Below are 15259 nucleotides of genomic sequence, written 5' to 3' on the forward strand. Positions count from 1 at the left end.
CAAACTACCCAAGGAGCTGCTGGTGCAGTTCTACACAGCAGTCATAGAGTCTGTCATCACCACATTCATCAGTGTGGCAGCTCTGCTACTAAGCATGACCTCCACAGACTGCAGCACATCATCAGGTCTGCAGAGAGGACAGATGGGGTTGAGTTGCCTTCACTGCTGGATCTGCACGCCTCTAGAACCAGGAAGCATGCAGAGAAGATCTTCACTGACCCGTCTCACCCTGGACATCATCTGCTCCAGTGTTTCAGCCAGATGAGGATCAGGACATCCAGGCTACAAAGGAGCTTCTTCCCACAAGCCATCACTCTCTTGAACAGTTAAATTATTACAAAAACAACATTTCAGGTTCAAACTGCACTTCTACAGATTCTCTTATGTAGTATCAACTCCACCTTCTGAAATCCACTGCTCAAACCAATTATTCCATTATTAACCATGAACCATTATTCCACTGGATCTGACTGTTACCTCATGGACCCTTTCTGTGCCATTAGACACCTTTTAACTGCTGCTACACTCAGACCCACACTTTGCACAATATAAGGTATGACTGTGTGTGGGGGGGGGGGTGATTAATTGCAGGTTTTCACTTTTGTTTATTACTCTGATATTGTACACTGTGAGCTCCTGTGACCAAAACTAAATTCCTTGTATGCGCAGCATACTCGGCCAATAAAGTTTGATTCTGATTTGAAGTGTCCAAAAAGCTCTGGATTGATTATAATGTAGGTACAATAACACAGACTCCTAAAGATTGTTGAAAAACAGGTTATTTCTGCATTTTATATATAAGCCCTTCATAAATCATGCTGACTGCACTCTGTTTACCAATATAAGCAAAGACATTACACATAAAAACACAGAAACATCAGGATCACTTTATGGCAGACGATCACTTTTTGTTACAACACCAGCAGCTGTTGATGTAACTAATAAAGTAACTTGTAATCTAACTTAGTTACTTCTAAAATTAAGTAATCAGTAAAGTAACTAAGTTACTTTTTAAAGGAGTAATCAGTAATCAGATTACTTTTTCAAGGTAATTATACGTCACTGGTTTCCACCTAAACACATTTTGGCCTCTTCGTGCTCTTATAATTTTCCTCAAAGCTCTTTGTGTCATGTACCGCTGTGGCACGCAAGGTGGAGGACCCCACAGCAGGACCCCACAGCATGACCCCACAGCAGGACCCCGAAGGCAAAAGCTTCACTTGGACTGAAGCTTTATTAACTGAAGGAAACAAGGACGGGCTGGACAGCACACAGCAGCACTGACCTGAGGCACACACACGTAGACAAAGACGACAACCTGACAACAACTAAGAAGAACACAGACTGTATATACACACATGAGGGGAGTGACAACAGGTGAGGGACCCAGCTGAACACAATTACACTGACAAGACAAAGGGAAACAAAATAAACACAAAGCAGAAGGAACACAAGACTGTCAAAATAAAACAGGAAGTGACCAAACCAGGTACATGCAAACCTGACCACAACAGAACCTAAAGACAACACAGGGAACACCAGGATATCAAACTGAACACAAGACATGAAACAACCAAACAAACACTGACAGAACAGGAGGACACGGGACGCTGAACATAACCCAGACTGGACACCAGGGGACAACACAAACACCTGGACACACACCATGGGAAAGACAACATGAGGGAAACAGGAACTAAACACACATAACTAAACAGAAAACTATCATTACTAAAACCCTGACTGACTCTTGATTCAGGCTTCATCAGCACTAACACTGCATCTCTGCATGTCTGCACTCACTCTTCTCCCCAGCCTTCCCTATCTACCCCTGCTTTTTGCTGCTTTGCTGCTTCGCTGCATCTCTTCACACATCCCCGAACTGGAAATTAAATTATGGATCTGGTCAGCTGGTCTCTCAACACTACTGATGGCCAAATTCTCATCACGAGGAGATTGGGAGAAGGGGAACCCTCTTTCCTCTGGTCCGACTACACACCCAGCTGGTTATGTTATGGATTCCTGTGGGGATGGAAGATAACGTTCCTGGCTGCACTGCGTGGACGTGGCATTTATATTGATACCAGGATTTCTTTTCCTGAATTGGACCTGGGGATACCTGGTTTCTGGGCAGCTGTTCAGGCCCTAGTAAGGCTGCCTATGAGGGATGCAGAAACAGTACGAACTCAATCAGACTCAGTAGAGCTGAATCAAAGTGGATTACATCTGGAGGAGTGTTGGAGTCTCTGTTCTGTGTGGTGGAGTAGAACCAGATTTGGATGATTGGACTTCTGAGAGGTAACAGAAAACTGTAAGTCTGTCAGCAAAGAGTTATGACGGCCTGAACCAAAACAATTGCAGTATTTGGCTCTCAGACGGCCTTGGATGCTGTCTATCTAAATCATCTCCATGGAGATGTTTGTAAACAGATGCTCTTCACCCCCCCGCCCCGTGTTGTGACCTGTATGAACTGGTATCCTGGCAACCAAGGCTGACTGTACCATCTTATCATGAACATTATCATGAACTGCTGGTCTGGAAGCTGATTGGCCATCACAGTATCCTGCTGGCAGCCCCTCCCCTACCCACCCTAGTGCTCTCCAGGCTTTAAATGTGCTGCTGCTCTGCTGAGGTGTTTTTTGGAACCTCATAAGGTGTTCATAATGAACACAGTACCAGATGATTTTTTTGAACCTACCTATCCCAGTGTATCTTTCTGTTTTCCTGCTAAAGGTAGTGCCGGTAAAATGGCTGCATGACCTCAGACACCTGCCCCCCCGTTTGTGTTTGTCTCTATGTTCTTGGATGGTGTTCTGTTAACTGTAATTTCCCCATTGTGGGACTAATAAAGGTATTCGTATTTGTCCTCCATGCTGATCCAACCAATCACACACACACACACACACACACACAGACACATACACTCACACACACACACAGACACACACACACAGACACATACACTCACACACACACACACACACACACACGCACACACACACACACACACACGCACACACACACGCACACACACACACACACACGCACACACGCACACACACACACACACACACACACACAGACACATACACTCACACACACACACAGACACACACACACAGACACATACACTCACACACACACAGACACACATACACTCACACACACACACACACACACACAGTGTAATCCCAGTGTCAGGATTAAGATGACTCTGCTGACTCAGCAGGATCGGAGGAACCCAGCTCGGCTCCTTCTAATCTGCTCTCTCTCTCTCTCTCTTCATTGTGTCTCAGTGAAATCTTTCCTCCCTCCTTTCACTCGGCTCCTCCCTCCTCGACCTCCCTCCATCCTTTCCTTCCTGCTTTTCCCACCATATTTCCTTGATTCTCAGTCATCCTTCCTTTGATTTCCTCCTCCTCCCTGAAACATCATTTTAATAACCTTTTTTTTCTCCTTTCTGGTCGTCCTGTTTAAATCTCGGTGCCTTTGAGGCATTTTCCTTCCTTCCTTCCTTCCTTCCTTCCTTCCTTCCTTCCTTCCTTCCTTCCTTCCTTCCTTCCTTCCTCATGTCTTCATCCTGAGCTCCTCCATCAGGTCAGGTTTTCTTTCTCTTTGCTCAGCACTGAACAAATAAACGTGTTGAGTCAGATTTGGTTTATAGGTAGTGTTACATGTGTAACTACATCCGTCCCCATCTGAGTGCAGCTGTGTGTAATACACACAGTCTCATCCCTCCTCTAATCTCTTTATCCCTGTCAGGGTGACTGAGGAGACTCTGCTGGACCCTCCGAACGCTCCGCTCCTTCACTCCCTCCATCCCTCCATCCCTGTTCTCCTCTGGACTCCAAACTGCAGCATTTAAAGGGTCCCAGCCTGTGTGGGGGTGTGTTTATGGGGGGGTCACTCCTGTTTCCTCTGAGATGAGTTTGATCAGCACCTGGTGGATCTAGGCCACGTAACCGAGAGTGTTGGATTATCAGCTGCAGGTGAGTAAGGAGATAATGGGCTGAGGGTGGAGGGCCACACACTTATGAAACGATCAGATCCATGTTTGAGACACAGAATCAATAAGAAACAAGAGGGAACAGCACAGATTTATTTAGTCTGGTGTTGATGTGTTGTATATGCATGCGTGCTCCTACTGTTCCTGTTACTGTGTGAACATAAACCTGGAGGTCAGAGTTCAAAGGAGACGTGTTTGACTGGTGATTAGAGACACATCTTTATTTCCCACCCCAGCTTCTCCATAAGCTTTACTAAGGAATTATTAACAGAACCTGATAATAAGCTCTTTATGTTCCCAGGTTGTAACAAATGTTTTTAATGGCATTAGTCCACCTTTGGTCCCAACATCTGCACGAAGCTGCAGGTTTGGGTTTCATGAATGTCACCAGCCAAACAGCTTTGGGTCCCAGACATGACCGGGACCTACTGCTGGAGCTTTGGGTCCACAGTTTTAATAAGGCAGCTAGCTTTGAGTCAGGCTGATGTTTATAATAATCTGAAGAAAAGAACCTGATTTACAAATATTCCATTTGATGTCAACTGTGTGCCTACGATAGAAGGGGGTCACCAACCTGGGCCCTGAAATGACAACAGGTTATCAACACTTGATATAAAAGATGATGTGAGCAACTAGCATGAGCAACTATGTTATTATCTAAATGGTGCCAAACAAGGATGTGAGATGGTTCAAGAAGCTAGTGAACCTTATTTTAGTACCAAATGATGTGAAAGTCATCTGTACCAAGAATTCATATTATTGCAATGTTAGTGGATCAATACCATCCAAAAACAGCATCTGTAAGTTTAAGGTTAATATTACATGACAGAATATACTGAACAGCTTGTCCTGGAAAAACACCACTGCAGTGATGTTACACTCTGTCCCCCATAAACACCTGTGATGACTCCCACTACCACCAGCTACAACCCCAGACAGGGATTAGAGCAAGACGACAAGTACGCACTTTGTGTCCTTTTATCTGTGATATGAACTGATACAAAGCAGCAAGTTCAGCCTTAGAGCCCAACCTAATTCACAGCCGTGAAAATCGCTTCGCTTTTCTCATGTAATACACATGTACCGTATTTTTCGGACTATACGTCGCTCCGGAGTATAGGTCGCACCAGCCAAAAAATGCATAATAAAGAAGAAAAAACATATATAGGTCGCACTGGACTATAAGTCGCACTTTTTTGGGGGGAGGGGGGGGGGGGGGGGGGGGTGATAGAATCCGAGACCCAGAGCAGAAATTCCATCTTGAACGGCAATTTAAAATAATAATGGATTAAAGAACAGGACGAACACGGTTACGCCTACGTTATGCTAACGTAGCACATTCAGCTACATGACGCACAACGAACACGTGTTCGGTATGTTAACGTAACATTAAGTTATTCAGATAACCATAGCATAAAGAACATACTAACAAGTTAACCAAACCATCAATCCATTGAATTCTTCATCCTCTGTGTCACTTCTAAACAATTCCGTACACTCCGTAGACGAAGCGCCGCTTCCTCTTCTGTGTCGCGTTAGTCAGACTCGTCGTCAGCTGCAGTTCCAATTATTTCAGCCTTTCTGAATCCCAACAGGATGGTTTGTCACTGAAGCCCATGTTTTCTTGATCCATCCAATGACTTCCAGGAAAGTTGGGTGGCGCATTCTCCCAGTTGCCGTTAAGCTGTGCTCTGCATCCATCATCCACTGCACCCACAGGTTACGCAAGACTGCCTTAAAGCTGCAGTTCACGGAGATGTCAAGTGGCTGGAGTATTTTGGTTCATGTGTTATAAATGTCACATATACGTCGCTCCGGAGTATAGGTCGCACCCCCAGCCAAACTATGAAAAAAAGTGCGACTTATACTCCGGAAAATACGGTAATATGGTAGAAAACTTGATGTTGAGACGGCAGAGTCACGCCCTTCTGCCACTTTCATCACACGTTCCTGGTTCCAGACCAGCTAGTTTGCGGGGCCGGAATTGAACCCATTTTTCATCCGAGCACCGAGTGTTTCGGCAGTGGAAAACCCGCCTAACGGTTCAAATTACGGCACGGGCTCCAGAACCCTTTTGGTGGGAAAGAGGCCACAGTCATTCTGTACTGAATCAGGTCTAACACAAACTGCTGAGCTCAGGAAAGAGAAGTTAGGATTACCTGCAGTGGGCGTCCAAGGAGGAACATGTTAAATAATCATCAAGCTAAGCTCAGGCCTGATGGTTCCTGATGTTCTCTGTTTCCCACCTTCCATCAAAGGTAATTTTTCTTCCTTTCTGGATCCCAGGTAGGAAACAAAGATCTCCATGGCTAAAGTAACTCCGTTACTCCCACACCAAGTCTCCAGGTTAACTCCACCCTCTATCGTTCTACAAGATATGGATGAGGAGGAGCCAGGTGAAACCAGCCAGCAGCACAGGTGAGCTGTCACACAAATAAGACCTAAGAACTGCAGTCTGAGTAATAATTGTGAGTCAGCTGTGGGAAGTCGGGTTCAGGCATCTAGTTCAATGGGCGACTGAAGAGTCTCAGGAATGCTTTACAATCCCTCAGGAGTCCTTGATGAACTTCTGTAGGCCCTACAGGAACACATTCACTGACCCATGAGGCTTGGGTATCCATTAGCCACTGGTCAGACTTGTGTCCAACCAAAGTAAAATAATAAGCTGAAAGACCTTTGGACCAAAGATTCATTCACCAACTAATCTGACAAGAGTTTCTACAGATCCTTTAAAGGCTCCCGTGGGCAGATAAAGCCTCTCTAAGGGACCTGAATAAAGTTTCAGAGGTCTCTGGGTTCTACTGTAAAAGTTCTATCATTTCCTGAAGCATTGCACTGGTCAGTGAAAGGGTTTCAGATCCTTGAGGTATGTCGTGTATCCAGGTGAGCTGAAGTTACCTGATTGTTTCTTTGTTTCAGAGACACTAAAGAAACGGGAGCAGGGCTTCTCTTCAATGCCAACAACAGCAACAACAATGAAGAGGAGTAAGACACACACACAGACACACTAACATGCATTTGCAGATGTAGTTTTTGTGTTTACATGTATGTGTGCTGCTGCCTTCCAGAGAGGAGAAGAAGAAAAAGAAGAAGGAGAAGAAAGAGAGGAAGGAGAAGAAGGAGTAGGTTTGATCCTCCCATCTTCATCCTTTAATTATGGAATAGTGATGACATCATTTTTAATGCTTATTCTTAATCAAAGGAAACTATTTGATGTCACTGACATGAACACATAAACACACTAATGTAGAATTACAAGAAATATAGATTTACATATAAATCCTAATAAAGTCCTCCATCATCATCCAGCAGGACAGACACAGCTGAACTGTATCATATACAGCAGTGCTCCTTTATACAGGTCTGTACCTGTTACTGGACTGTAAACCAGTTTATTCACCTGCCCTTTTTTCTTCTTTTCTCCCAGGAAAGAAAAACAGGAGAAGAAGGAGAGGAAACAGAAGGAGAAAGAAGAGAAGGAGAAGGCCAAGGAAAAGGAGAAGGAGAAGGAGAAAGAGAAGGAGAAGGAGAAGGAGAAGGAGAAGGAGAAGCCGTATGTTTACTTCATCTCCCTAATCAGTAACAGTGGCTCAGTCTTAATGAAACTGACTGTAATATATTGTGTGTATTGTATGATTTATGCTACAAATACAATTTTCCTTTGTTGGTTTGTGTCCAGTCCCAAGGAGATCACAGTGATTGATCCTGCAGGAAACATGTACTACTACTGGCTGGGTGTTATCACTGTTCCTGTCATGTACAACTGGACTCTGATTATAGCCAGGTACCTCATGAAGTCACGCTTCTTCTTAACCATCTGTGTCGTAGCTTTCCAGCAGGGTCAGTGCTTTAGAAGGTTTGGGACCTACAACATCTGTAGAAAACCAGCTTTGGTCCCCTTAACAATAAAAAATGAGTTTCCAGTGCCATGAAAATAAGAGCCAACAAGGCCACAGAGCATCGGCCCCATGTCTGAGATACTGCCATCAGTGGGTGGTCGTGCTCATCTATCTTCAGGCTCCCTCAGTGCCACATGCTGGCTTTGAGGGGGTTGTATTGGTATTTAAAATTGCTGTTTTGAGTTTTGTGAAGCATGCTACAAATGTCTGTATGGGGAAGTCATGATGGTCAAAAAGAGTTCATCCTAACACAGAAACAGCACCGGTGAAGATTACAAATGAGCCTCTGAAGGTCTTTAACATCAGGAGATCATTACTAACATATGTGGACTCATCTGCTTATCACAGCATTATAATAGCAACACTAGAACACACTGCTGCTATTGAAGCAAATACACTCCAGTGTTTTGAATCAGATCTAGCTGATGTACGTGTAAATGGGGAGTCTTCATCACATACAAAAGTTAGTCATGGAGTTCCACAGGGTTCTGTGCTGGGAGTATTTTTATTTACATCATACATGCTTCTTTTGGCAATATTAATAGAAAATACTGCTTTGATTTTCACTGCTATGTAGATGATATCCAGCTATATTTATCAATGAAGCCAGATGACACCCTGACCCTGGATCTGTTTGAGGTTACTTCCTGTTAAACGGGAGTTCTTCCTTTCCATCACTGCCAAGACTCTTTACCTGACAACATAAAGCACCTAGAAGGGCTGTTGTTGTGAATTTGCATAATTTGGGTAAAATTGAAGTCAACTGAACTTACACTTATTATATTCTAGATGGTTGTCATTTTAGCTACAGACCAGAATATTACATACATGGTAAAGTACATATATATATATATATATATATATATATATATATATACCACTTTGTGGTACGGGCAGCGCAGGCTCGAGACCCGGCCTGTCGCCAATTTGCCCGCTTGTCTTTCCCATTTCCTGTCTGTCTACACTGCCAATACAGCCACTGTGGAAAAGAAGAAGCTAAAATGTCATTAGCTTATTATAAGAATCCTGCTCAATCACAAGCTGGTCAGCAGAACTCAGTAAGTAAACCAGGAAGCTTCCAGCACCAGAAATCTCGTACCCTGAGCCTACAGATAGAATCTCCATAAACACATATGCAGAATGTGTTCATGGAGATTGTTGTTTAAGTAACTATTGTGCTTAATGACATGTTTGTGTGTTCCAGGGCGTGTTTTGAGGAGTTGCAGACTGACTACTTGATCTTCTGGTTCATCCTGGACTTCTTAGCAGACCTCACCTACCTTGGTGACATGGTTTTCAGAACCAGGACTGGTCCGAGGACAAACACACACACGAACATACTGGCTGTTGTACACATTCGTGTAATCATGCAAATAAACATACATGTTTGTGTGACTGCAGGGTACCTGGAGCAGGGTTTGCTGGTGAAGGACGAGCAGAAGCTACGTGAACGGTACATGAAAAGCTTCCAGTTCAAAATAGACCTGGTATCCATGATTCCCACTGACATCTTCTACTTTGTCCTTGGAGTCACTTACCCCGAGATCCGCCTCAACAAACTCTTCAGGTTTAACAGGTACACTTGGGTTAATCACTGATAACTAGTCCTTTGGCTAACTAGGAACATGTCTTAAAATTTCTTCACCATCTAAGAGTCACATTATTTCAGGATGATGGAGTTCTTCCAGCGGACAGAGACCAGGACAAACTACCCCAATGTTCTTCGTATCTCCAACCTCGTCATGTACATCCTCATCATCATCCACTGGAACGCCTGCCTCTACTACTCCTTCTCCAAGGCCATTGGTGGGGTTGTTGGCTTCAGTCTTCATCATCTGGTTGCTGCACTGATGAAGGCTGTAACATCTTCATCTGTTCTGTCCTGCAGGTTTCGGTTCTGACAGGTTTGTGTATCCCGACCCGAAAGATCCAGAATTTGGTCGTCTGGTGAGGAAGTATGCCTACAGCATGTACTGGTCCACGCTGACACTCACTACCATTGGAGAAACGCCACCACCTGTAGAGAACTCTGAGTACTTCTTTGTGGTCACTGACTTTCTGGTGGGTGTGGCCTAACTTTAGCTTTAGTACATGCCTCTTTAACATGTAGTTAAAACAAAACCCAAGCCTGACAGTAGATGTTAAGAGGTTGGAGGATGTTAAGAGGTTGGGTGGGTTTAGACAGGTGGTTAAAAAAACAGATGGTAAAACAGAATTTGCAAGTGTTTCTTTATTGATACTTCCAGTAAAAAAAATAGAGGTCTGTTAGAAAAGGGATGGTTGGGATATTCAGGGGAAATTAAACTGATGATGGATACACAATAGAGGAAGCTACTTTTGGCTGTTCATAGATATTCTATTCTTTTCTACAGGTGGGTGTGCTGATTTTTGCTACCATCGTCGGTAACGTTGGCTCCATGATCACTAACATGAACGCTGCCAGAGCCGACTTCCAAGCTCGCATCGATGCCATCAAACAGTACATGAGTTTCCGAAAGGTCAGTCGTGTCATATCAGTGAGTTTTTATTGTGATCATCCTTAAACAATACTTGAATCTGAAACTATATTTTTGGTCTAAGATACATATTTTTTTTTTTTAAATTCCAATTGGAAAATCAGATTTAAGTTACTTCAGCCTACATACTGGTGCTGCTGCCTCTGCAGGGACCTTTGACCCCAGCTCTTCAAACTGTATCAGACTTATTCATTATCATATCTGCTGGCACTGCACACACCTCTGTGCTGAGGGGGACTTACTGGTGTTGTTCCCCTCGTATTCATTCTATGTATGGTTAAAGTGTTCCTGACTCAACAGTGTTGTGCCAAAAAGTGATCATCCACCAGAAAGCAATTTTTGGTATTTGTCAAAAAATGACTGCCTGTATTTAAACGGCTGTAAATGACTTGTTGACCTATAATCAGTGAAGCATATATCAAACATATCTCTCATGAATGATATCAGGTCATTGTGAGTGAGAAACAGCATTTCTATCAAAAGGTAGAAGCTGCACTCAGTTTTGGCAAAGTGACTTTTATATATTTGTTTTTTATGAAGGTAAAAACTGTCTGACATTAAAAATGTCTTTTTAAACAGAAATCTGACTCAGAGCTGCAGAAATCACAACAAATATAACATCACAGATCTATAAAGATATTTGAAGTGTCCAAAAAGCTCTGGATTGATTATAATGTAGGTACAATAACACAGAGTCCTAAAGATTGTTGAAAAACAGGTTATTTCTGCATTTTAAATATAAGCCCTTCATAAATCATGCTGACTGCACTCTGTTTACCAATATAAGCAAAGACATTACACATAAAAACACACAGAAACATCAAGATCACTTTATGGCAGACGATCACTTTTTGGCACAACACCAGCAGCTGTTGATGTAACTGATAAAGTAACTTGGAATCTAACTTAATTACTTCTGACATTAAGTAATCAGTATTCAGTAATTGGACTACTTTGTTTAAGGTAACTATACCATCACTGCTGATGAGTGGGTCTCTCTTACCAGAAAACAGATACTGTATGAATGCACTCCATTTGCTAGGATCACATGATTAACACCAGTATGCGTAATCCACCACAGTATTTCATGAACCCCTTCCTCACACACCTGTCTCACCTCCAGGTAACAAAAGACCTGGAGAAGCGAGTGATCAAATGGTTTGACTTCCTGTGGACCAATAAGAAAGCAGTGGATGAGAGGGAAGTGTTGAAATACCTGCCTGACAAACTGAGAGCCGAGATCGCCATCAACGTCCACCTGGACACCCTGAAGAAGGTCTTCACACACTTTAAAGCACTCTCCTAAAAAAAGTTAACGGTACCTATAAAAGTCTGAACATCAGGTCTTCTTCTCTGGGTGGTGCTGCAGGTCCGTATTTTTGCAGACTGCGAGGCCGGCCTGTTGGTGGAGCTGGTGCTGAAGCTGCAGCCTCAGGTCTACAGCCCAGGAGACTACATCTGTAAGAAAGGCGACATTGGCAGAGAGATGTACATCATCAAGGAGGGAAAACTTGCTGTGGTTGCTGATGACGGTGTCACGCAGTTTGTTGTTCTCAGCGATGGGAGCTACTTTGGAGAGATCAGCATTCTCGCCATCAAAGGTAGGTGAATAATAATAATAGAGAGTACAGAAAGTTAATAATCTGACTTGGAATTGCAGTGAGTAATGTTAGAAATGGTGGCACTCAAGACATGAATCTTTGGATGAAGTGTTTGAAAGATGTTCCCAAATGTGCACCAAAGTTTGGAATGGATGATGATGGGTCTGATAATCCAAGAGCTATTTATCCACAGCTGGTTTCATATTCACCAAAAATCTTTGTTTATACAGACAAGTGTAAAAACTTCAAATCATTGCTGGATATTACGAGTTTCTCTGTAACGAAGCGCACAGAATAAAACAACATCATCTGCATAAAATTTCACAGAAAGAGCATCAAAGGCACTGAGGTGTTGCTGCTGTGATCAGACGGTGTGATCCTCCATACTTGGGCTCTGACAGTAGGACTAAAACCTTTAAGATTAGAACTAATCTAAGATTAAATGCTAACAAGTTGGGGAAAAACAGCATATCTTAAGTATCCGCCAATCACAGAGAGAGTAGGGAAATTCAAACCACCAATTAGAATGATCCATTTCAGATCAATCACAGGTCATTAACTGTCACTTTTTTCCACCTGTGTGGGTAAACATCAGTGAAATTACTATGATGATGGCATTCTTTGCAACTGATGGTAAACAACTCAAAAGTTCTCTGAAATGAGCTCAGCGCTCATCATTTCTTATATTCCCTAAACTTTAGCTCATATTAGTATAGTTTAAAAACCACGAGCATCCCAACAAACTGCTTTACACGTGTTTCCCTCGTGGTCATAAATAAACAGGTAGCTCCTGCTTTCATCCAAAAATCATTATAATGATTGTCTCAGTGCCACTTAGATGGTTCTCCACTCACTCCAGTGCTTCCAGATCATCTGAGGACTTTAAGAAGACGTTGTTTGAAAGGGTTAGGTTAATTGGCTAATCTAAATTGCCCATAGGTGTGACTGAGTGCGTGAATGTGAGTGTGAAAGGTTGTCTGTCACTCCGTGTTGGCCCTGCAACAGGCTGGCAACCTGTTCAGGGTGTACCCTGCCTCTCGCCCTATGACAGCTGGGATAGGCTCCAGCCCCCCCGCGACCCTTAACAGGATGTGCGGAAGCGAATGGATGGATGGATGGATGTTTGAAAGGAGACAAATTTTCCTATAATTTGGCTGTAAAGTCAAAATTGTTGTTTTAATAACAGGTTGAAACTTTTCAGATGAACATCAGTTTCTCTCTCCGTCTCTAACTGAATGCTCCTCCCATTGAAATGAATGGGATCATGTTTCCACCTCCATGGTTGGAGGTGAGGTCGAGGTGTTTTGATTTTAACCAGAACTGAAGGAAAATCAGTCCAGAAGATTTCATCAGAAGAGGCTGGGACAGTTTTCAGTAAACCTGGATTTATGAATCTGACAGTGAAGAGGTGACAGAAGAAGCCATTAAATTTGGTGTTTTGGTAAATCAGGTCTTTGATGGATGTCCCGTTAGAGTGTTCTTCTATCTTCTGTTACCTAACCTGTCTCGCTTCTTCTCCAACAGGCAGTAAGGCAGGAAACAGGAGGACAGCTAACATCAGGAGCATCGGGTACTCCGACCTCTTCTGCCTTTCCAAAGATGACCTGATGGAAGCCCTGACAGAGTATCCTGATGCTAAAGCTCTGCTCGAGGAGAAGGGAAGGCAGATTCTAATGAAGGATGGGCTGCTGGACCTCGAGGTGCACTCACACGATCTCATATAGAAGCATTAACAAACACCTTGTCTGCTGAAGCACAAGCCATAACTCACTTTGTCCTGCAGGTGGCAGCGCAGGGCCCCGACCCCAAAGAGATCGAGGAGAAGGTGGACCGGATGACAAGCAATCTGGACGCCCTGCAGACCCGCTACGCCCGGCTGCTGGCCGAGCACGAAGCCACTCACAGCAAGCTCAAACACAGAGTCACCCGGCTGGAGAAGAAGCTGGTGCCGCCCCCACAAGCTGAGCCGTCAGGTGATGCTCCACCCCCAACACCTGAGACACAGGCAACCAAAGAAGAGGAGAAGTAAGAGGAAGATTAAGACGAGGACTGTTTGATTTTAGGGTCAGCTGGGCGGGAGGATCCAGAGGTTTGAACCTGACGGGGAATTCTGGACGTTCATCTTCAGAGTTTCTGTTAACGTTTTGAAGCCAAATTAGAAAAAAACCTGTGAAATTGTGTTTGTCACATTCAGGTGTTTGTAACATCCCTTCACACGAGAACGCCTCTCATTAAAGTATTAACCTGCTGGATGTTGGAGCTGACTCTGGATTGCACTCAGAACAACACAAGAAGAACAACTAGGCCTCAGGAAGTGACACCATGGAGTACTTCTTCCCATGTTTGTAAAACACTGTAATTACAATGTAACATACATACATAATAATGCAGCACAGGCTGTTTACAGTTCAGGCTTTTGCTTTGCAGCAGTGATTCCCAAACTGTGGCCCCCAGAGGAAGTGCAGGACGTTTTAATGTTCAAAAATTATTGCTTTAAAAATAACTTATAATACAACAAAGCCCTGGAGGATATTAACTAAAGCCGTGACTGTCACAGATTTAAAGTTTTAAGGTAAATCAAAGGTTTGGGTGGCTACATGTGATCCAGGAAAGCTCTAAAAACATCCACATTTCTGATATTTCATGTTTTTATGTAGGTCGTTCATGGCTTTAATCTGTAGATCAGCAGCTTCATAAAGGGTCAGCAGGCAGAGCTGCTGCACAGAGATGATATTAAAGATGGATGCAGCAACCGTGACATCACACACTGGTTTGTGATGCCTGAAGAGATGATATTGTCCTTTGTGACTCTAGTAAGGACCTAATGTTTGATTCATTCAGACACAGCCTCACTGAGACCAGACCAGAGGATCTTATAGGAGGCGCCCCCTGCTGGCCCTGAGATAGAGTGCAGGGTTAGTGCTGCAGTTTCCACCTGAGGAGCTACGACCATGTTCATATACAGTCTGTGGTTAGCTGCTGTAATCCTGGATAAGCTCACTGTAGTGCGCTGTATATCTATAATCTACTTTTCTATGCTTTTTAAAGGCAATGTGCAAAAAATAATATTGTTGAATCTGGAAGCAGACTGCAGAAATAAAGAAATTTTATAAGAAAATCTGAATTGCTCATTATTATTATTATTAGCAGTTAAAGGTTCTTATAAATAATGATGAGGTCAGGCTTTAATACACCGGAAACTACAGCTTCCTGTGCTGATCATCGATCTAAACAATA

The 15259-nt window shown here is 43.4% G+C and overlaps 2 protein-coding genes across 2 annotated transcripts in view; both read left to right on the forward strand.

The window, feature by feature from the left end:
• LOC115777210 (uncharacterized) overlaps positions 1-265 on the forward strand; it is a 92450-nt gene extending 92185 nt beyond the window's left edge. Inside the window, exon 7 of the mRNA XM_030725046.1 lies at positions 1-265. This exon is cut by the window's left edge and continues 84 nt beyond it. Within this exon, the coding sequence (XP_030580906.1) occupies positions 1-265 (265 nt within the window).
• A 3063-nt stretch (positions 266-3328) lies between these two features.
• cnga1b (cyclic nucleotide gated channel subunit alpha 1b) lies at positions 3329-14274 on the forward strand. The gene is made up of 16 exons (XM_030725083.1): positions 3329-3597; positions 3763-3989; positions 6293-6424; positions 6926-6991; positions 7075-7128; positions 7434-7559; positions 7686-7790; positions 9110-9216; positions 9307-9481; positions 9575-9711; positions 9794-9966; positions 10278-10403; positions 11545-11697; positions 11791-12022; positions 13547-13722; positions 13806-14274. The coding sequence occupies exons 3-16, from the start codon at positions 6312-6314 to the stop codon at positions 14049-14051; spliced, it is 1989 nt and encodes a 662-aa protein (XP_030580943.1). The 5' UTR covers positions 3329-3597; positions 3763-3989; positions 6293-6311; the 3' UTR covers positions 14052-14274.
• The last annotated feature ends 985 nt before the right edge of the window (positions 14275-15259 follow it).

Source organism: Archocentrus centrarchus, unplaced genomic scaffold (assembly GCF_007364275.1).
Source record: "Archocentrus centrarchus isolate MPI-CPG fArcCen1 unplaced genomic scaffold, fArcCen1 scaffold_45_ctg1, whole genome shotgun sequence".
Taxonomy (NCBI): domain Eukaryota; kingdom Metazoa; phylum Chordata; class Actinopteri; order Cichliformes; family Cichlidae; genus Archocentrus; species Archocentrus centrarchus.